The 22,880-nt window shown below is 39.8% G+C and overlaps 1 protein-coding gene across 2 annotated transcripts; it reads left to right on the forward strand.

Moving 5' to 3' along the window:
• The first annotated feature begins 955 nt into the window (after positions 1-955).
• LOC130094800 (uncharacterized) lies at positions 956-10,786 on the forward strand. Of its 2 annotated transcripts, none has more exons than XM_056261271.1 (10): positions 956-1,129; positions 1,216-1,248; positions 1,332-1,421; positions 3,055-3,126; positions 4,979-5,067; positions 6,541-6,643; positions 6,744-6,849; positions 8,904-8,953; positions 10,338-10,531; positions 10,626-10,786. In XM_056261271.1, the coding sequence occupies exons 2-10, from the start codon at positions 1,219-1,221 to the stop codon at positions 10,759-10,761; spliced, it is 870 nt and encodes a 289-aa protein (XP_056117246.1). In that variant the 5' UTR covers positions 956-1,129; positions 1,216-1,218; the 3' UTR covers positions 10,762-10,786. The 2 variants fall into 2 exon arrangements, with proteins under 2 accessions (XP_056117246.1, XP_056117255.1); XM_056261280.1 differs by lacking the exon at positions 10,626-10,786 and adding an exon at positions 9,020-9,092 and having other exon boundaries at positions 10,338-10,506.
• The last annotated feature ends 12,094 nt before the right edge of the window (positions 10,787-22,880 follow it).

Consider the following 22,880-nt stretch of genomic DNA (forward strand, 5'->3'; position numbering starts at 1 on the left):
ATAATGTTGATCCAGGACCATCATGGTCACTTCAATATGGGGTAGATTCGCTAATGGTGATCCAGGACCATCATAGTCAGTTAAATACGAGGTAGATTTGCTAATGTTGATCCAGGACCATCATAGTCAGTTCAATATGGGGTAGATTCGCTAATGTTGATCCAGGACCATCATGGTCACTTCAATATGGGGTAGATTCGCTAATGTTGATCCAGGACCATCATAGTCAGTTCAATACGAGGTAGATTTGCTAATGGTGATCCAGGACAATCAAGGTCAGTTCAATATGGGGTAGATTCACTAATGTTGATCCAGGACCATTCATGATTTCCATAAATTAGCATGGTAAGCAAATTCTCCAACATACCATTTCTACTGTAGTTAGTCAAATCATAAGTTAATTGAAATCTTTGCGTTTTATTATTTATTACAGTGATGGATTAAATCTAAATCTAATATTTTGTATTGTAGGAAGCGCTACTGTAATTGTAACTGTAAATCTTAATACTTAGTTCAAGGATAAATAACTTAGTTATGCTGCACCCTGCACTGAAGTCACTTTTTACAGTGTCTGGTAATTTTTTTAGGATACTTTTGCCTTCATTTATATAATTAATTAGCTTAACCCATGTTTCTATATAATTTACCGACATTGTTGACAGATGATCGTCAATAAAATTATGATTGTTATGATAGTTCATTTTGGATTTTCCCTTCAAAAAAGGGGAAAAAATCATAAAAATCAGTCTACAGGCTTACACAGACAACCTAGGAAGTCAGGGAAGGTCTCGTTTTTAAAGCTTCATAATAAACATTGGCAATAAAAAAGTGATAAATATGTGAAAATTCTTACATATAGCCCCTTTAAATTGTTAACAGAAAAACTTCCTAATGGACTGTGACATTCTTGTTTTCCAGCTTTTAACGTATGATTCATCATGACTGGTAAGGGTGCACATTCTGTATCACATATACATACTTACCCTTTTAAAATTGTGCAGGTGACTTTTATATACATACCCTTTATACAGATCAACGTTGGGAGTCCTTAGTGGGCTGTGTTGGGCCAAATAGCCTTTCAGCTGCCCATTTAAAAGCACTGTATGAGCCAGGCTACATACCAGATGTGGTGAGCTATTAGTGTATTTATTAATTGCAGGTGTATTTTAGAATTTGATGATTTTTTCAGGTTCTAACTACAGTTATTATCAATAGGTAATGGATGCTCTCATGAGTATCACCTGCAAGGTATGAAATATATAATGTATGTCTGTATGTATGTATGTATGTATATATGTATGTATTTATCTGCTTTTCCTTTTCCCCCTAAGAAATTCAAGGATGTGTACAATATTTGTACACAATCCATGACTAAGATTCTGTCTGGATCGCAGAGGGTTAAAAGCCACTACTTCTGCAAGGTGCAGTAAATAATATTTACAAACCTAAGAATATATGATCTAACATAAAAAAATGCAATCAAAGACTTTTGCCCATCTAAATATTAAAGCTGCAGATTCTAATGTTATTCTAGCATGGAATAGCAACTGATAGTTTAAAAAAAAAAAAATGAGCCAAGGTGGAATCTTCCAGGGCTTGTGCATAGCATAAATAAGTATCTAAAACTTAACAAATTCCGCAATTACTCTTTACTTGGAAGACATGTTAGGGTTCTTTGGAGATATAATGTCCCAGGAAGTCTTCTTGATCAATTACCAAAGAAGCATGACACAACTGTTCAGGAAAATAAGATTTTCTTATCTTATAAGTGATAAAATGTTGTGTTGCAAAAATAAGTACACCCTCCTGAAAGTTACTCCTAAAAAATAAATAAAAAATTCTGGTGTCAATTAAAGGCAATTTTTGATCAACGGGTATGTATGTTGAACCAAAACATTTAAAGAGAAGTAATTTCTTGACAATTAAAAGTGTTATATAGCCCACTGAATCATTCTCAGACTTACAGTAATTCTGACAACAATGGTACCACTTGGGAGAGAACTGTCAGGAGACTTATTTTTTTTAGCACAAAAGTGGACAGTGTTTTAAGTGTGAAAATATAGCAAAATGAACAGAAATAAATAAAATAATGGACTGGTGACGGGGACCCTGAAATAATCAGGCCTTAATTTTAAGCTTTCATTTAGTGATGAGTGATTTTTGCTTGACAAACAGCAGGAGAAATACAAAGCGAGTGTTTCAGAGCCAGCAAAAGCTACATCTTTTGTATTTGTTCAGATTTACTCATTTATGCTGTGCACTGCAGATGCAGTGCTTACCTAGTACTGAGGCACTGTGAATGTACATGACATACAGTCTGAATTTAGCAAGGTGCTAAATTCAGACTGTACTCCCTGATGTGGAGTGCAAAATAGAAATATGGAAACATTATCGAAATTAAACATTACGGGCAAAAGTATTTTGTCTTTGACCATTTTCCATTTATTTTTGAATATTACTATTTTATAATTAGGATTATGTAATTGTTTGCATCAGAATCATCATACAAATGGTTTGCATACTAAATTGTCACTGCATTTTCGGCTGCAAAAGGAGAATGTTTTAACTTTGAAAAAGTTACAACCTTCAGCCTTATATTATTTTAAAGGGGCTATACGTAAGAATTTTCATGTATAAATCATTTTGTTTATTTTATTTTTATTGTGAACTGAGGCACTGTAGTGAAACTTTAAAAAAAGAGACCTTTCCCAACTTCATAGGTTGTCTATGAAAGTCTCTATTCTGATTTTAACGACTCAGGGCGGTTTCCCGGAAAAATCCAAAGGAACCTATCTTAACAGTGTAATTTTAATGAACGTCATCTGTCGACATGATGTCGGCTACTGTTTTGGCCAAGTCTTGCTCGAATAACTATGGATTGCGAGCACGACCGCAAGCACAAGCAATAAGTTGCTGGCTGGAGTTCACTTCATGGCCACATTTGTCGCTAATAACAAGAGTTTTTTAAATTTTCCTAGAGCCCCTTTAAAAGAAGAAGACATGATGTTCCACGTAAAACTTCTTTTGATTCAATTAATAATTATATCTTTCCAGAAAGACCTATTTAAAACCTACACTGAAGTTATTGGTGCCCTCCTGGAAAATGAAAATCACTGGACCCTTTTTGTAAGTAGGCCAAATCATAACGTTCTGAATACGCCAGGCTTGGTTCAGTAGGAAACCATACCAGACTAAATGCAATAGAACGTTCTTGTTCGCGTGACGTCGACTGAATGGGGATCATGCTAGGGAGCCAATCGTCTTCGAGTATCTTTAGAACGAGCCAATGCACGGGTCCAAGATGGTCACGACCCACCACATACTAGGTACCATGAAGAACGAGTTTACAAAAACTGGCCTTCATATCGGCTGGAGGGAACGGCTATATCGCATCCTTCGTCAGTAGGACAGTGACATGCGCGGACAAGACAGGAGCACTGCTCAACACTAGGTGTGATGAATATCACTGAGCTTCAGGAGCATATCTGGTCAACACCTAAGTGTGATGACTATCACTGAACTTGAGCAGGGGCAGAGTGATAATGAATCGCATAGCCGAGTCTGATGGTCACGGTCTGGTCCGGAACGGTTCGGAAACCTTTTCCGCTTCTACGAACCAGGCCCAGAAGACCACAGATGTACCCGAGGTGGGGCAGCGAGGTGGAGAACAGGGACCCGGCTCGGAAGGCACAGGGGTGACCCGAAGCAGGGTCTGAGTGTACGTCACAACACTTACCTGTCTCCATGGCGCAATAAGGGTTGCATAAGAAGGCGAATGCAGATGAACTGCCACTGGCGGCGGGGTGGAAGCAACAGCGGGCCGCCGGGGCAGGGTGTGTCCGAAGGCCTCCATCTGCGGTTGAGCGGCGGAGAGCTGTTGGGTGCAGCTCTCCACTGCGTCGCCGAACAACCCAACCTGGGAAATTGGGGAGTCCAGGAACCAAACCTTGTCCGCATCCGCCATCTCAATCAGGCTGAGCCAACGATGGCGCTCTTGGACCACTAGGGTGGACATCACTAGACCGACCACGCACGCTGTGACACTCGTGCCCCTGAGTGCTCACTCATGAGTGCATGCACTAGACTACCCTTGTGCATGTCCATGAGTGTCTTGGCCTGATAGACCAGCAACAACGCCATGGCATGCAATGAGGCGGCGGCTTGCCCGCAAGCTTTGTAAGCTCTGATGGTCAAACCTGACGCGAGCTCACAGGCCTGCGAGGGGAGACAAGGATCCCCCAGATGCAGCAGCCGTTGGACACAGGTGTGTCGCAATAGACCGCTCCACTGGAGGGATAGCCTCATAACCGCTCCTCCCTTAAAGGTAGCGAGGGGGGAAGAACCACTCAGGCAGTTTTCGGCAGTAAAAGGTGCCATCCACGATCTAGTAAGCTCTCCATGCACTTCGGGAAAGAAGGGTACTGGGGCGGCGGGCTGAGAACCAGCACGGCCCATCTCGAGATACCAATCATCCAACACAAACAGAAATTTGGGTGTTATGAGAACAGCAGTTGAGACCTCGAAAGCTTGCGATCACAGCTGCACTTGCGCTGTAAACACCAACACTTCCAGAAGAGACTTCCAGAAGAAGCTACGACACACTCGCTCATTGTATAACAACACTCTTCAGAAGACCTGAACATAAAGCTCGGCTCTGAAGAGAAAGGCAAATGGTGCGTGCATCTACTTCCGTATTTATACCCGCACTGCGGGGCGGAGTGTGAGATGCAGATCTCGCACGCCAATGTGCATTGGCTCGTTCTAAAGATACTCGAAAACGATAGGCTCCCTAGCATGATCCCCATTCAGTCGATGTCGACTACGTCTGACGTTCTCGACTGAAAGGGAACTATTATTTCTTACAATTGACTGTTACCTTGCGCAAACTTTAAAAATAAATTAAATAAAATTACACATTAGGATTGGTATTTGATGATTGATTCTTTTAATCTACTAATTTTCTGATCTTATTTTGTAGTTCTGTGACCTCACAAAACAAGAAGTCACATACATGGATCCATTTGGTGAAGCCAATGGAAAGAAAAACGAGATTCTGAAGAATTGGAGGTAGTAGATTAACAAATAATAACCTTTAGATTTTGACAGTATCTCTTTATTTCAAGGCTGTAATCATTTGGTCCGTTTGGCCGTTCATTTACATGACAACAGCGTTTTGGGAGCCTGAAAACACAAGCTTTTGAAAATGATGCCTTTACGGTCTCATAACAATATTTAATGATGCTTAAAATTCAGCTTTGCATCACAGGAATTAATTACCTTTTTAATTGTATTACTATAGAAAACAATTATTTTAAATTGTTATAATATTTCACAACATTACCGTTCTTACATAAATGCAGCCTTGATGAGCAGAAGAAACTTAAAAAAATAAAATGTTGTAATGTTTCCGATCTTTTGACAGGCACACATACACACATTCATACACAAAATGCTAAATGTCACTACCCTGACTAAGTTCTATATCGTCTTGAGTTATATAGATGGGTATAGTGCCTGGGAAGCTCAATGTCTCTCACCCCCCTTTATTTTATTTTTTACTATAAAATCAAAGCCATATATCTTACCAAGTTGTGTTCCAAATTTGAAGTAGATAACACAAAAATTGAAGTTCCCATGAGATTTTGTTTAGGCGTAATATAAAAAAAGCCACCTGGTGACATACATTCCAATCGAATTGTATGCATTCTGCCTTAACATGTCTGTCCAAATATCACTTCTTTCACAAAATATGGAAACATTGAGACTCAGACCTTTCTGACAATATGTGTTTTGTCAAGATTAGAAAAGTTTTTGATCATAAATTATGAAACATGATGACGCCCAAAAGGGGAGCAGCCCGATAAACTATGGTAACGCAATGTCCAATTTGAAAACGGTTTTCACAGGATGAATTCTGAGTTCGTAAGCTTTCAAATGATACCTAATTTATGATAACTACTAAAATATGAGATGTAATAAAAAAGGTGATATTTTATTATAATATTATGTTTTAGAGGATATATTATACTTTTTAGAGGATAATATTATTTTATAATTTTTCATTGACAAATACTAGGTTATGTTTTATTATGAACTTTTAGCATTAAAACCAAAGTTTAAATTATTAAAAATGTGTGCATCGAGTTCTGACAAGGGTCAGAACTCCTGTTATGATGTAGATTTTTTTGAGGTGCACTCTTGTCATAAATTCATAAGTTCCTACATAATTTGTAACAAAAAACAGTGCTAAAATATCTATTTTAGTGAAGTAAACGTAGGCGTCCCGGTACCGGGAAGGTGACAGTTAAGGGGTTAAACTTTTAGAGAGGTCTACGGTCTACTTTCATTTAGTTAGTACTTGATACTTGCCAAAGTGTGTTGTTTTTAAAGTCCTGCTACACAACAAAATGATTAATGGATTTTAGTATAATAGTGAAACATTACCTTAAATGACCAAGCATATGAAAAAACAACAACATACTGTATCAACACTACATGTACATTCAGAACAAAGACCTAATTTTAAGCTTTTTTTTTCAGTTATTTTGCCAAAGCTAAAGGATGTGCCCTAAAATGGACAAGGAATGATGTGCCCCACCCCCGACAAGAGGATGGACATTCTTGTGGGGTCCATGTGCTAATGGTATTTTTTTCTAATTTTCTAAAATTGGTCGATGTACTTTTATTTTTATGCATTCTGATAAAGTATTTAAAATGCCCACTTAACTTAATTTATATTTTAGTTTGCTCAGGCCCTGCTTGAGGGAAAAGGTTTCGTGGATGGATATGCCTCCGTGGATATACCCCAGCTGAGGGCACAGTTCTGCAACATTCTGTTTTCCTCTTTAGGTGCTCACTTTCATAAAAACTAAAGCAAAACATACATTTTATAAATTTGGGGGGACATTCGGTTCACTTAGTTTGGTCGTGACCATGAGATATTAGATCAAGTCAAGTCACCTTTATTTATATAGCACTTTTTACAATGCAGATTGTGTCAAAGCAGCTTTACATTGCTAGAGGGAACATAATTTTGGCTGTAATTTTTTTGTAGCTCTAGAACAGGGGTCGGCAACCCAAAATGTTGAAAGAGCCATATTGGACCCAAAAAAAAAAGAACGTCAGTTATAACGACTGAAAAAAAAATCTGTCTGGAGCCGCAAAAAATGAAAAGCTTTATATAAGCCTTATAATGAAGGCAACACATGCTGTAAGTGTTATATTAGCTTTATTAGTATCAAAATGATAAGTAGGCTACAAATTAGAGCTTAGAACGGGCCCAAAAAATCAAGCCCGGCCCGACACATTTAACGTAATTATGAGCCAGAGCCCGATTTTAACCCGACCATTTTTTAATGCGTGGGTCGTTATAACTGACGTTCTCAACTTTCTTTCTCCCGCCCGCAACATTTATGTTTTGTCCCGCTCCCGCCCGCAAAAAGACTTTTTTCTGTACCTCCAAATACTTTCAAGTTAGCCTACGTGTCGCCACCATACATCCTCCTGATAAATTATTTGTTATTAAAGCATTAAAACACAAACCACTGTTAATTTAACATAAAAGCAAGCAGTTTACTGCGTGCATGGTTTGCCATGACTGAATGCGCGCAAAGTGCGCTCTCTTAATAATTCCTAAAAAGCTGACAGTTCATCGCGATCTCACACATCTCTGTTATTATCAATGAAGCTGACTGCACAATGAATCTTTCATAATATCCACACGTTGTTCGTTATAATTGAAGGATTTGCCAGCATACAGAATTCAGCACTGAACAGAAAAGTCAGTTTTGAGCGGTGAGGGGAGTCTATCTTAAATCCTTCTGATTGGCCATTGCGTTCAAGAAATCAACACTTATGTCTGTGATTGGCTATATCGCTCAACGCTGCAAACACGTTATGAATAGAAATTCTGGCCTGTAAATCGTTTCTATTTTGTTGTAGTAGAGTGAGTGCATTACCGCACGCGCCCGCGCCCGCGCTCGGCCATCAAATCTAGTCCCGCGCCGCCACTAGAGTGCGTTGGGAGTGCTCAGCTATCTTTCTCTTTTTCCCCTTGGGATCCATGGCCCATGACACACCCGCCGGTTTGTTTGTTTGTTTGTCAGCCACCGGTCTGGCATCACGCCGATCTGACAGACACGTGTGTCACAGTCTATGACGTAAATTCTTCAGTGACAGAAATGTTGAAATTAAATATTTATCATACACATTTTTACAACGTTGAAAAACTTTAAGAATATTTGTCATGTTTTTCCTCCTACAGAAATTATATTAAAACGAAAAATATTTTTTCCATTTTCAAATTTTTGAAAAAGCTCCAGGGAGCCACTAGGGCGGCGCTTAAGAGCCGCATGCGGCTCTAGAGCCGCGGGTTGCCGACCTATGCTCTAGAAGAAAATAGTTCTTAATTCAGTTAATTTATCTATCAGCTCTGGAGAAACAGTGACGTCATCGTCCAGCTCAGTTCAGTTCTTAATCAATGGTGTCAATGAAGGCAGATCAATAATATTATTGAATATTAAATGTCTCCAACTAAGCAAGCCAGAGGTGAGAAGCGACAGCGGCAATGGCTAATTAATTAATAATAATGAGTGAGAATGTGATATGTCATGACCACAAGATATTTTTAACAACATCCTTATTCCTTATGTTCTGGCCATGCAATGTGAAATTGTGGCCTCAAGATCCTAAGTTGAGAGAAAGACATATTTGTATATGTTCAACGTGAAGCAGCGCTGCACAGACCGATCGGTTTTGGATCATTGCTTCTCCTCTTCCTTGCCACCTCGTGACAATAAGAATGTCACTACCTCAACAAAATTATCTCATGGACAAATTAATATCTCATGGCCAAGGCAAAACTACTCATTTGATTATTAATATATGATTTTTTTTCCCTGCAGATAGAGGAGTAAAGTGCACAGTGTGCTGGAGTGTCCTGATGAAAGAGAAGGTAAATAGAAGAATCTGTTTGATACTGTAATTAATTGCAGGCAACCAAGCATTGTTTCACTTTTAGGTGTGCTGTCAGGAATGCGGTGCACACAGCCATTTGAGATGTCAGCGAAAACCATGTGGCATCTGTGTAATTTGTAAGTAATTTCAATTCCAAGAACAAACAGCTATTCAACACACTGTATAAAATGTGCAGGCTAAAAGAGCAAGTTGTGGAAACTGCGGTGAAACTCCCACAAAAATCAAAACAAGTATCTTATGTTACATACTATATTTCAAAGCAAATTTAAGGATATTTTTTAAATTGAATGGGCAGTTTGAATAAGGGTATGTTTATATGCATGTTATGCAGTGCTGTACAGTTTGTTTCTGGAACAGTCTTTTCAATAGTCTAATAGTGCTTTGACTACTGAAGGTATTTGACCTCTGGTGACGCACTTTTTTCATTACCAATTTTGTGTGCATGCTATCTTTTTACATCAGCTCTTGTCTTAGCAACTAAAAAAATATACAATTATGCATTTAGACAAATCTCAGAAAGTTATAAGTGTATGTTTTGCTGAAGTAAGAGGGGAATGTTATTAGTTAATAATCAGTTTTGTTTTGGTCTGTTCCTTATAATGTATGACTTCAGAACTGTTGGTAGAGTCCACAAATTGTAGATGTATAGAGGATGATGTATCCCAGTACAAGTTTAGTTGTACACCCATTTTAATGTTTTCTATAGATGTAATAATTATTCCTCCTGAGATTCAAATGGCATTGCTGTTTATGCTGATGCTTCAAATAGCAGGTGAAGGAAACACTATGTTTAAACATCTACAAAAAGGAGAAAGTAAGCAGACAGAGGAAAGCACAAGAAGACCTCCAGATGATGAGAGGAAACAAGAAGAATAAGAGAATAGGGAAACTCACAAAACAGAAAAAGTGGAAGTAAAAAAAAAAAAATCAAAGTGTAAATAAAGAAAGGCAAGTGATGCACCAGATAGGGGGGGAAAGCAAGACAGCGAGGAAGAAAGACAGCCACAAACCTTTGACACTGGCAAGGATGCAGGTTTTGAAAATGAGGAAATAGAGGCAAGAGACAGCGGAGATTGTCCTTTGAATAACCCCACAGACGACATTAAAGACATCAAAGTTTTTGGACGCTTAGTCCTCACTGGTCAGAGAAAGTCCCCGTATGTTGTCACAAAAGAAGAAATTCAGCGCAGAATAGAAGGGGAGAATATGTCCTCTAATGTTTTCAGAGATCTGCTAGGAGTAAGTTGATTTTTAAATTGATAAGGTCGATATATTAAGTTATCAGTTATGTTTTATATTTGTTTTCATCTCTCTATTAATTTCATTTTAGTTCTAAAGCACTACTGTTCATTTTTCTTAAGGGGCGCAAAAAAAATCTCCCTGAATTAGTCCTCAATCTTCCCAAGAAAATGAAGACTAAGACAAGCATTTTTAGTGCACTAACAGAGGGCGAGGCTTCAGACCTTGCCACTGGTTTAACTAAAAGCCTGTGTCAAAATGTCAGCCCAAAGTTGGTACGTAAAGACATAAGTGACCACAATGCAGAAGTGACCAGGTACAGTATATTTTCTTAATGCACAGCTACTGTGTACGTTTATGATATTTGATGTGATTTTATTAACTGTTTCACCTTTTTCTTTTCATTAAAGGACAACTCTGGCTAGTGTACGTGCCAACTTGCAATCAAGCCTGGATTCTAGATCAGCTTTCAGTTTATTAACCCACACATTTGGTCCACAAGCAGTGGATGGAGTGTTAGGCTTCATCTCAGAGAGTCTAAAATGAAAGCAGAACAAATACATTTCAAATGCAGCACTAAGGTTGTTAAATCTGACAATAACCTTCTATGTTTGACGTTTTGTTTATAACTGAGAACTAATTGAATCAGTAGGGGTCTTTTAATTCTGTAAAATACCCTTATATTAATAATTTTATTATATCAATATGCTCAGTGTAAAGTTTCTTACATCTTTAATATGTGGATATTAAAAAAATTGTATTGGATGAATGACGTTTAATTCCTTATAAACAGAAACATACCACATGTCATCTAGCCACATTGCAATGGTACTGTAACTGTAATTAATAATAGATCTAAAATATCAAATTTACATTGACAGAATTACTTTTTAGCACACAAAATACATTACATTGAAAACAGCTTTGCAAATTCTTCCGAAAACAGTATTGTTTAGAAATTAACATTGACACAAAAAAATTGGCCACACTAAAATCAGCTCTTCATTTGATACCCAAATTTCATACAAGGTATTCTGCACCCAATTCTGTATTCACGTTTTCTTTAATTTTCTCTTTCTTGTTTAGTTGTCTCTTTCTTCTTTTAAACCCTTCTGAATTTGTGTCAGAAGTTTTCTTGGAAACCTTGGAAGTCTTTTTTCTGTTTTTTTGCATTGCATGGGAAGAGTGGCTGTATCTTCCTTGAAGTGTCAATGGTGCAATGCCTTTTCGACAAAAGACTTCTGTCTTCTTGTTGCACGTTAACATAGAGATCATTTATTTGGCTTTTGATGCTCTCTGGGACAGTCTGCCATCTTTTGACAATTTCAAGAACATCTTCTAGTCTCCGGAAGTCTGAACTTGTGTCTTGTTTCTCAAAATACACATCAGCATTGTCTGATTAATTCACAGAACAGCACTTTTTTTCATTAATGGTCATGCCAAACAACTGTTGTGCTAAAATAAGGCAGGGACATATGCCATGATATGAGAATGTGCAACAGGTACAAGAATATGTTTCCAAATCTGTATGATATGTTCCTCTCCCACAAAGGCTTTCCACGTCGATTTCCATCTTCACCTCAGAACAGATACTGAAGTGACCTTTGTCTTGTACAGCTCTTGCATGAGCTTCCAGCTGAAGAGTAAGTTCAGAGAATGCATCATCCTTATCTTTGAGTATATCTAGCAACACCAAATGTTTGCATACTTCACCTTTCAAACCCACAGGGCAACTGCAGAAACACTCTGCTGGGCAGGTTCTATCGGAAAGTGAGGAGTCTTGTTCGGATGGCACATTATACACATATATTTCTGATGATTATCTTGTAATGTGGTCAATCCAGCCTTTTTCCATCATTCTAGTTGCTTTGTTAAATGTTTCCTCCAACTTCATGGCAACACAGTTCTTGGAACTTCCTGCTGATTGCAAGTGTTTTATCACCTGAAAGTAAGTCTCTGTCTTGCAAAGAAGGACGTCAAGCAAGTCATCCAAACGCCGATTTCTTATCCCAGATAAGAATTGGTATTTCAGTCGATGGAAGAACCTGAATAAAGGAAAAACTATTTATAGTGCCAAAACAAGTTCATTATATGTGGAAAAGTTGCAACGACAGTCAATTATTTCTGCTTTACAGCCTTTAACAAACATGGTTTTAATCTCATAAATGGTCGTGTATTGATGGTGTGCTAAGCTAACATGCTAGCTAGCCCAGGTGCACCTGCTAACAGCAGTTATTGTTTTATGATTTTTTTCTAAATAGGAATGCTTACTGAAATGTTTCAGTGCATTTGATACCAGTTTCAAATATTTAGTGAGAACTTTGATAAAAGAAATTAGGGTTTGAAACCCTATGAATAGCCTGTGAATAGCCAGTCGTTAGTAGCTATAATGCAGACAAAAGAAATGCATATTTAGAGCCATAACCAGTCTGGAGAGGTGTAAATGTGTGCAGGGGAGAATGAGACTGAATGAGGCTCGTTTGGACCACAAAACAATAGAGACATTAGACTGAATAGATGACTCTAAAATGCAAACTGATGTTTAGTCATCTTCTGAGTCTAATCAAAATAAAGTAATTTGACATGATCTTGAAAAACATTTAACTAAATACAGAGTTTTAGACTTGTCATTTTCAGATTTTAAATATAAAATGGTCACACATATGGCTTTAGCTGCAGTGCATTTCTAGATTGCTCCAGGGCCAACTTCAATTTTATTTTCATGAAGATGTTTCATAAAAATAAATTTCTAATAACTTTACAAAACTTTGAAGCTATTTAAAAAAAAAAAAAATTCATTATGACAATAATTAATTATACATTTACAATAAACTACCAGGTGTCAGCTTTCAAATGAGATCATACTTGTGCTTTTAGTGCAAAGGGTTCATGAACTGTATCTGTTTCAGTTTGGGAATGCCATTTCTGGGGATTTTTCAAAAGTGGGCTTGCAGCTTAACAGGTTAATGTAGCTCTAATTAAAAAACATCTAAGCAGTTTACTCGATCCCATTACTCACCTTGTAAACTTGTCAATACAAACAAACACTTTCCCACAGAGCTGGAAGACTGCTGTAATCACTCCAATTTATAAGTCAGGCAATAAAGACCAAGCCTGCGACTACAGGCCTATTTCTATTCTCCCTGTCGTTTCCAAAGTGCTGGAAACAATTGTGGCGGAGCAATTAATTGAACATCTTGAAAATAACCAATTGTTGCATCCCCAGCAGTTTGGGTTCAGACAAAAACACAGCACAGAAACCGCCAACTGCTTCTTGGTTGAACAGATTAAAGGTGCACTGGACAAAGGGAATATCGTAGGCGCTGTGTTTTTAGATCTGAAGAAGGCCTTCGACACAGTGGACCATTGTATCTTATTGCAGAAATTACAGCAATTTGAATTTTCAAATGCAGCTCTGTTATGGTTCAAGTCCTACCTGGAGGGTAGAGAACAATGTGTGAAAGTAGGAACTGTAAAATCCAATCTGAGTCCAAATGACCTAGGAGTGCCCCAAGGGTCAGTACTAGGACCGTTGTTGTTTTCAATGTATATAAACGATCTCCCAGATTGCTGCCAGGGTGTAAACTGCCAGCTTTATGCTGACGACACAGTTATCCATGTGTCAGCAAAAACAACTGTGCTGGCTGGGCAGCAGTTAACAAAGGCTTTACATAACATCTCAAGATGGCTTCAGCTGTCCCATTTAACTTTAAATGTTCAGAAAACCTTCTCAATGTGTTTTTCTATCAACCGGAGGTCCCCTGACAGCATCTTTGAAGTTTATTTAGACCATGAACCCATTCAAGAGGTTCATGAAACGAAATATTTGGGCATTATAATAGATAAACATCTGAAGTTTCAAAGTCAAGTAAACTGTTTGTAGGAAAGTCAAATCAAATCTAAACTGTTTTCGTTTTATTTGAGGAGAGTTGTTACATCACGTGGCTTTATTGTTTATGTATGCAATGTTTTTTTCACATTTGTCATACTGTATTACAGCATGGCCACAAACATCAGCGTCCACTCTGAAATCAGTCACTTCTCTATATAAACAGGCAATTAAGATATTTGACAAGAAACCTATGATATGGCATCATTGTGATATCATACAAAAGCACAAGCTTTTTACTTTTGAAAATTTTGTAAAATTTTAGTATTTTGAAATTGACTTTTAAATGTTTGAACAACTGTGTGTCACCGCTGTTCTCTGGCCTCATGGAGAGGCGTCAGGGCTCTTTTAGACCTTCCAGCAGAGCCTCAGTTAGTGGGGATTGTGTGCTACCAAAGTTCAGAACATCTTTTGGACAGTCTAGCTTCTCCTTCAAAGGGGGTACACTATGGAACTCTCTCCCAATTGGACTCAAACTGCAGAACAATATTAACATCTTTACCAGAGAGCTCAAACTGTGGCTTAAATCGGGCCAAAGTTGTACTCATGTGTAAAATGTGCCTTGTTTTGCTTAATGTGTTTTTATATGTTGTAAAAGCCCCTATGGACAGGTGTTGAAAATTAGCACATGTGCTACAACACTTTAAACAATGCATCTGGTTCGTCCAATGTTATTGCTATGTCCATATTAAATAAATAAATACAAATAAATAAACTTGAAATAGAGGGTTTGTATGTAGATCAGTTTGGGGAAAATGTCAAAGGAACTGTCGTTACTGTCTCTGCAGACAATCTAGGGGCACATGGCCTAGCAGGATTTCAGGAAAGTTTTCGTGTTGAGAAGTTCTGTAGGTTTTGTCTCGCTTCTTTCAAGGACATACAGACCACTGATGTGAGCAAGGGACTTTTTCCCTTAAGAAGTATAGAACAACACAACCAATTTGTTGAGGAGCTGAAAGCAAACCCAACTCTGACAAATGTACAAGGTGTAAAAGGAGAATGTGTCTTACAAACTCATCTTACTTGCTTTCACCCAGTAACTGGATTTCCTCCAGATGCATTGCACGATTTGTTTGAAGGAATTGTGCCTTACGAGTTGTCTTTGTGTCTCCAGAAGCTAATAGCTGATAAGTTCTTTACCTTTGACCAGTTGAACAGTGTAATTCAGTCTTTCTGTCACCGGGTGAACAAACCGGGAACCAAAAAAATGGTTGACTCGTTTCCAGGGGGAAGAAATGCCGGTGTAACACCGGGCCGGCTCTGTTTTTACCTGTCATGGCCGCCGATCATAACAAGCGCCAGCTGAAGCCAGTGAGTAGCGCTTCATTGAAGCATGTGCTCGGGAAGAAAGCAGTATAAAGAGAGGGGCTTGAAGCACAGTAAGGTGGGAAAATCCTCTGGCAATAGGAAAGCTCCACAGGAGTGCTCGAGTGGATGGCGGCAGTGACCGTGAGCGGCGGCAAGTGCGGAAAGCTGAGGTTTAATGCCTGATCGGTGTTCCATGTTGGGTCCCCCGAGGCATGCTCATTAAGTGAGTCCTTTTAGAAACCACGAACAGCAGCGCAACGAAGTAGGTGAGAAAATCATACAGAGGAAGAAGGAGAGTGACTGGCAGAAAAGAGAGTGGAAACCCGCTGCAGGATTCACGTGATTCACCGAGGAAAAGTTAAGTGCACCCCTTTATGATTCACCTCTTGGAGAAAAACACATGTGAAGATTGCCATCACCAGTGTACGACTAACCTGTGTTTGTGGGCAGAGTGTGTTATCCTGTTGACAGTAACAGTAGCGGCTGGGAAGATCGCTGAATCCATGTTTATCTTCTGAGTCCAATATTCTGTGGTTCATCCTATGAAGAAAAGAGAAACGAGTTGATTAATCGCTGTGAAGATAGAGTGAGTTTGCAGTGTCTAAAAGAGTGAATTAAACACGTGTGGAGATTTACAAGAGTGATTTATGCACGAGTGTGGTGAGATCAAACAACTGTCTTCTCTGAGTTTCTGACGGATGAAATTGTCCCATAACTTTGCAGATTCTTTCGAATTGATCTGTCCCCTCAGCTGTGTCCAGGTCCCTGAGATCGTGTGCAGGGTGCAGGGGAGAAAAGCTCAACACACCTTTAAAGCCACTGTCTGTCCCACGAGCCGATTCAACGAGTCTGACGACGAGAAAAGCCACTGTCTGTCCCACGAGCTGATTCAACGAGTCTGACGACGAGAAAAGCCACTGCCTGTCCCAAGAGCTGATTCAACGAGTCTGACGACGAGAAAAGCCACTGTCTGTCCCACGAGCTGATTCAACGAGTCTGACGACGAGAAAAGCCACTATCTGTCCCACGAGCGGATTCAACGAGTCTGACGACGAGAAAAGCCACTATCTGTCCCACGAGCGGATTCAACGAGTCTGACGACGAGAAAAGCCACTGTCTGTCCCACGAGCGGATTCAACGAGTCTGACGACGAGAAAAGCCACTGTCTGTCCCACGAGCTGATTCAACGAGTCTGACGACGAGAAAAGCCACTGCCTGTCCCAAGAGCTGATTCAACGAGTCTGACGACGAGAAAAGCCACTGTCTGTCCCACGAGCTGATTCAACGAGTCTGACGACGAGAAAAGCCACTGTCTGTCCCACGAGCTGATTCAACGAGTCTGACGACGAGAAAAGCCACTGTCTGTCCCACGAGCTGATTCAACGAGTCTGACGACGAGAAAAGCCACTGTCTGTCCCACGAGCGGATTCAACGAGTCTGACGACGAGAAAAGCCACTGTCTGTCCCACGAGCGGATTCAACGAGTCTGACGACGAGAAAAGCCACTGTCTGTCCCACGAGCTGATTCGACGAGTCTGACGACGAGAAAAGCCACTGTCTGTCCCACGAGCGGATTCAACGAGTCTGACGACGAGAAAAGCCACTGTCTGTCCCACGAGCGGATTCAACGAGTCTGACGACGAGAAAAGCCACTGTCTGTCCCACGAGCTGATTCAACGAGTCTGACGACGAGAAAAGCCACTGTCTGTCCCACGAGCCGATTCAACGAGTCTGACGACGAGAAAAGCCACTGTCTGTCCCACGAGCCGATTCAACGAGTCTGACGACGAGTAAAGCCACTGTCTGTCCCACGAGCTGATTCAACGAGTCTGACGACGAGAAAAGCCATTGTCTGTCCCACGAGCCGATTCAACGAGTCTGATGACGAGAAAAGCCACTGCCTGTTGCTGCTTTTATTCTTTTATAAATTTAATAAATACTTACCTTTTTAACTTATCTTGGTTGTCTGCCTCTGGTGTCTGCTCCTCCGGAGTGTGGTAAATAACCCTTGGCCTTAACATCGGTGACATAACTTTCCCTTACTGTTTCTCTGACAAGGTGAACTGCCCTCAGAAAATCTCTAAAACTTTCATCTCCAAAAAAACCATTGGTGGAAATGGACACGAAAATTGGACACTCATTAGGCTCATACCACTCATGATTGGCAAAATTATCCCATAATCTGAGAAGGCATGGCAACTGTTGATGGATCTTAAAGATATAGTGGAGGTTGTTGTTTCACCCAAGTTTTCAGAGGACAGTCTTTGCTACCTGGAGACTAAAACATCTGACCATCGCAACCCTTTTAAAGAAGTGTTTCCAAATGAAACATTTAAACCAAAACACCATTTTCTGGAACACTACCCAAGCCTAATACGGCATTTTGGTCCTTTTGTGGAGTTCTGGACAATGCACTTTGAGGCAAAACACAGTTTCTTCAAGCATGTTGTCCATAACGTACACAATTTCAAAAACATATTGCAGACATTGTCCACCCAGCACCAGCTCATGGTTGCACATGTCATGCAGTCTCCCAGCTTTTTCAAACAATCCATTCATGTTGACAAAGTAAAAGTTGTGAAGGTGTCCTCTCTAGAAAGAAAGGTGAAAACAGCTGTTGAGAAAAAATATGCTCACCATAACACTGTATCTCTTGCATCAAACACTGAATTGCATGGGACCTCATACTCCAAAGGTATGATGGTATCTGTTGGACACTGTGGCGGCTTGCCAGAATTCGCAAAGATCCACTGCATTTTGTTAGTTGACAGTGAGGCTTCTTTTGTGCTGGAGAAATTTTCTTCTTGGTATGTTGAACATGTTCGTACCTTTAAGGTTGAAGAACTTCCATACAAAGATCTGATTGTTGCTGAGCTGAAGGATTTAAATGACTTCTACCCACTTGCAAGCCTACAGTATCGGGGGAAATGCCATGGTGTCGCCTAAACGTTTTTTTTGTTACATTAAAGTTAGCATTTTTCCGATTGGGATTGCAAGCAGCATTAACATGAGTACACAGTTTAGCAAGAGAATTTTAATCACTAGAGGGTATATTTTGTTTCAGAAAACCACAATGTTGCTGCGAGTGATCGTGAATCCAGAGTGCATAAAAAAGCTAATACTTCCCAAAGTGCCATTGTCATTGTCAGTAGATGAGCTCAAAGAAATTCTTTGTGACAAACTGAAAATTGATCAAAACTTTGTGATCCAGTTTGAGGACCCTGATTTTGGTGGTCAGCTTTGCAATTTAAGTAACATAGAGAACTTCCATCTGAAAAGGTCACACTGAGGATTACCTGGGAAAAAACTGCATCACTTGCAGAACCCACAAGAAATGAAAGCACAGGGTCTGAGACTGATTTTACCCCAGACACAGCAAGCATCTCATCCAATCTGTCCAGTCCATCTTCTTCCACAGTCAGGGAAGAACGTTGGCCACACATTTCCCTAATTCCAAATTTCTCCTATGATGTAGAGTTCAGATTGAGAAAAGCTAATGAAGTCTATGTAAAAAACAGAACACTACCATGGATGTTACACGAGACATCAAGATAGAAATACTGGATAAGTTGGCAGAAACAATGTACTCCTTTAAAGCTTACCCAAGTGATTCTGAAATTGAGCAGGTGGCACTAGTTTCCAGACATCCATGTCTAAAGCCGAGCATACACTGTGCGATTTTCGTCTGATTTTGAGCCGAATTCTGACTTGTGCGACTATTTTTCAGCTTTGTTCGTGCGTCGTTTGTCATGCAGTGTTCGTGCAGTGTACAAGGGGAAACGAGAGGCGATTAACCTCTCCCGATCGGCAATCGGGTGGTCGGATGGATTTCTGACATGTCAGAAATTTTGGTCGTCTCTCGTGAGGTATCGCACTGTTGAAGCAGGGCTACGAACGAGATTTGCCGCATTTCCCTCACTGCGCATGTCTCGCAACGAAACCATGGCGACACAGCGGGTAGTGTGGACTGAAGTGATGGAGGCAAAACTTGTGGAGTTATGGCAGCAACATGTCAGCCTTTTCGACGTGTCATCGTCAACTTACCACGACAGGAATGCCAGAGAGAAAAGTTGGGAGGATATAGCTGCTGAGCTGCAGCTGCATGGTAAGTTAATGTATTTTGTTCAGATTACTGCTTGCCCCGTTAACATGTAGAGAGCGAGAGACAGAGAGAGAGATTAATATTGAACTAAAATAGGCTATAAAGTGTCATTTGTATCTTTCTTCTATTGTATTTGTCCTATTGTTAGTAATAGTCTCCAATTGTGTTTATTTGCTATTATTTCTAATAAATAAAAACATTATATTCATTATAAGGTGATTAGTTAAAACTATTTTTTTGTGTGTGTGTGTGAGTGAGAGAAAGATGATAGAAATGTTATAGTAGGAGGAATGCAGTAATAACGAAGAGGTAAATGTTGTTGTATTTTTTTTTTTTTTTTTGCAGTGATCTGAGGTGAAAACAAGAATAGCATTGCTAAGAACCCGATATGGCAAAACTTATAAAGCCTAAACCCAGTGGCAGTGGACAGAAACCCCTTACCTCCAAGCAAAACTGGATCCTCAGACATTTGGACTTTTTAAAGGCCCATGTGACACACAGACCCACCGAATCAACTCTGAGAGTAAGATATAAAATGTCTGCAAACATAAGTTGTCTTGTCTTGTATCTACTAGGCTACATCCCTTGCCTTAAATTGCACTCTGCACTGTCATCCTCTGATTTTATATTGCATGCAAAGGAGGTAGTAAGTATTCTTAGACTGAGGGCACTTATTACCTTGTAACTTCATTGTTATCCTTCATTCTGTTAAGTTCAGTGTAAGTTTATTTTGACAAAATTTTGACAGCTAAATGAATAAATGTAATTGTGAAAGTTAATTACCTTCTTCGTTAATTAAAGTAACACTATGTAGTTTTTCAACCTTCATAATATATTTCCAAGACCCTTGTGATGGTACATCGACTTACAATAGGTTAAATGACACGTCTACCATAGCCTGACATGGTCTGAATCGCTTTTACTTGCACTATGTAACTTCGGGTTTCGGGTAGTAATCGGAGCACAAAAAGAACTACAAAATTCGACTGCTTTACGGCATACGTCACTTCCCCCACCACTTCCTCAAATTGTCTGTGGCTATTGTTGATTCCAAAGCCGGTGCTGGATAAACAGCGAGCGTGCGTGCGAAAGTAGGCTTCGGTAGGCTAAAGTATTTACGACAGCGGTAATGGACAATTCTGCTTCCAACCTGTAGGGCGACCGCAGAAAAAAGGTTCCTTGGTGTTGCTTTAAGTCTTCACTTCTAAACTTTTGTCTTTATAGCTTGACTCTGACTCAGAGGACGTTGGACCAACAGAGGACAGCTAAGTAAAAGATGATCACATGCTTGATGTGTGCACCATTGATAATGGCCTATGGTCTGAAATGTCATCTTCTGCTTCTTGCAGCCAGCCTCCAAGCAGCCCAGCATCAGCCCAGCATTGGGAAACCTCAGAGTCTGTGCGTGGTGACTCTGCTAAAAGGCCTAGGTTGGGCAGAACCAAGGCAAAGCCATCGGACAGTAATATTGAGATGGTAAAACTCACATTGTTAAAACATGTGCATTCAACACTATCTACCACAAATGACTGTCTGGAGATGTTTGGCCAGCAAGTAGCAAATGAGCTGAAAAGCACTGCAGCTAAGACTAAGGAGAAATATCATGAATATGTTGTATGATGCTCAAGAGGCAGAGCAAGCAAGTCAGTACCAACCACCATTTGTGAGGGCACCTTCATCTCAGACAAGGCCTTTCACATCTGTGCCAGTGCAATATCAGGTATACCAGGCCCAGCAGAGCCCTCAAAGTGAACTGGACCACCAGGCCCAGTCACAAAGTCTGCCTCCACCACTCTCTTTTGTAAGGATGCTTAATTAGTTTAACACAAAAAAATGTCATCTACCTCTGTAAAGGTTTGCAATGTTTTTTTCTATTGCACCTTCACCAAAACATTTGTTTACATATATGTTTACTTTATTTGGAGGTACACAAATAGATTCAACAAGAAAATTAGTTTTGAAAACGTAATATTTTCTTTGGGAGTACTTTTTCAACATTATTATTTTTGTTGATGTATACTTGCACAGCTGTGTTTGAACGCATGTGCAAAACCTGTCGGTGTAATCTTAGTTTACCTTGACTACTGAAAGGGGCACCATCCAACTTTGGGAGAATTTGTAATCTACCTCTAATGTGGTAGTACAGGTTGAAGGGTTGTAATGCACTTTAGCCTTAAGAAAACATTTGTGTTTGAAAAAATATAAAAATAAAATAATATTTTTGAATATACATATTGTTCTTGCAATTGTTTGGTTTGGATTTCAGGGAATTAGTCATTTGACTAACATCTGTTGTTATCTGTGCAGTAAAAAAATTATGTTATTAAAACTATGTGTCAATTCAAAGGAAGTATATCTTTTATTTATTTCAAAAAGCATGTCCACCATCCAACTTGGATATTGGTTTACTGCAAATAAATTATATATTGTTATAACCAATATACAATTACTACACCATATCCTCTTGCCATGAAACACTCCCTGCAGGTGAAACAAAGTATTGGCAAAGTGTGTCTCTTTGTTTCATGGCTTCCACAGAGGGATTTCTTGCTCTTCCCGTTGATGCAGACTGTAGCGCTCCCTCTCTCCTCCATGCCCCTTCAATAAGCTGATGGTTGGCATCCTCATAATCCACATAGGCGGGTGGCACATAGGCATCAGATCTCTGGTTGCGTAAAAAGTTGTGCAGGCAAAGACACGCAAAGAGAATGGTCACAACTTTGTCTGGATTCAGGCAAATAGTTGTTCTAAAAACTCTGAAGCGATTTGCCAAAATTCCAAAGGCGTTTTCCACAACATGATGTGCCCTGGAAAGACGATAATTGTAAATCCTTTGATTTGTGCTCAGGTTTCGAAAAGGATAGGGCTTCATGAGATTCGTTCTAAGTGGATAGGCCTCGTCCCCGATGAACATGTAGGGCATCATGACATCAGTGTTGGGAAGGGTATCATCAGGGGGGACAAGCAGTAGGCCAGCGTCCATAGCAACTCTCAGGTCTGACTGGGCAAACACACCAGCATCAGACACTCTGCCCTGGGTTCCTGCACTTGCATACACAAACCTGTATTGGGCGTCAACTACTGCCATAAGTATGATGGAAAACCTGGACTTGTAGTTGTAAAACATGCTTCCAGTCTTGGCAGGGGGTTGAATGAAGATGTGTTTGCCATCCACAGCCCCTAAGCAGTGTGGAAAGTTCCACTTGCCAGCAAAATCTTTGGAAATGGCCTTCCACTCTGACTCAGTTGTTGGTGTCTGTGAAACAAGTGAGATGGAGACATGGTGATCAACCAAATTAAGTTGAATAATAGCTATTTTTATTGAATCATTAGGATCGCCATACAGCTCAAAATGGTTTAATTTTC

The sequence above is a fragment of the Rhinichthys klamathensis genome, unplaced genomic scaffold, assembly GCF_029890125.1.
Source record: "Rhinichthys klamathensis goyatoka isolate OS25496 unplaced genomic scaffold, OSU_Roscu_1.1 h1tg000010l_1, whole genome shotgun sequence".
Lineage (NCBI taxonomy): Eukaryota > Metazoa > Chordata > Actinopteri > Cypriniformes > Leuciscidae > Rhinichthys > Rhinichthys klamathensis.

What these genes read in the sequence shown, in the direction of transcription:
- LOC130094800 (XM_056261271.1), top strand. Translation starts at nt 1,219, where the DNA reads ATGGATGCTCTCATGAGTATCACCTGCAAG. An exon ending in TCATGAGTATCACCTGCAAG is followed by an intron (nt 1,249 to 1,331) that starts GTATGAAATATA and finishes TTTCCCCCTAAG; the next exon opens with AAATTCAAGGATGTGTACAA. An exon ending in GTGTCCTGATGAAAGAGAAG is followed by an intron (nt 8,954 to 10,337) that starts GTAAATAGAAGA and finishes ATTTTTCTTAAG; the next exon opens with GGGCGCAAAAAAAATCTCCC.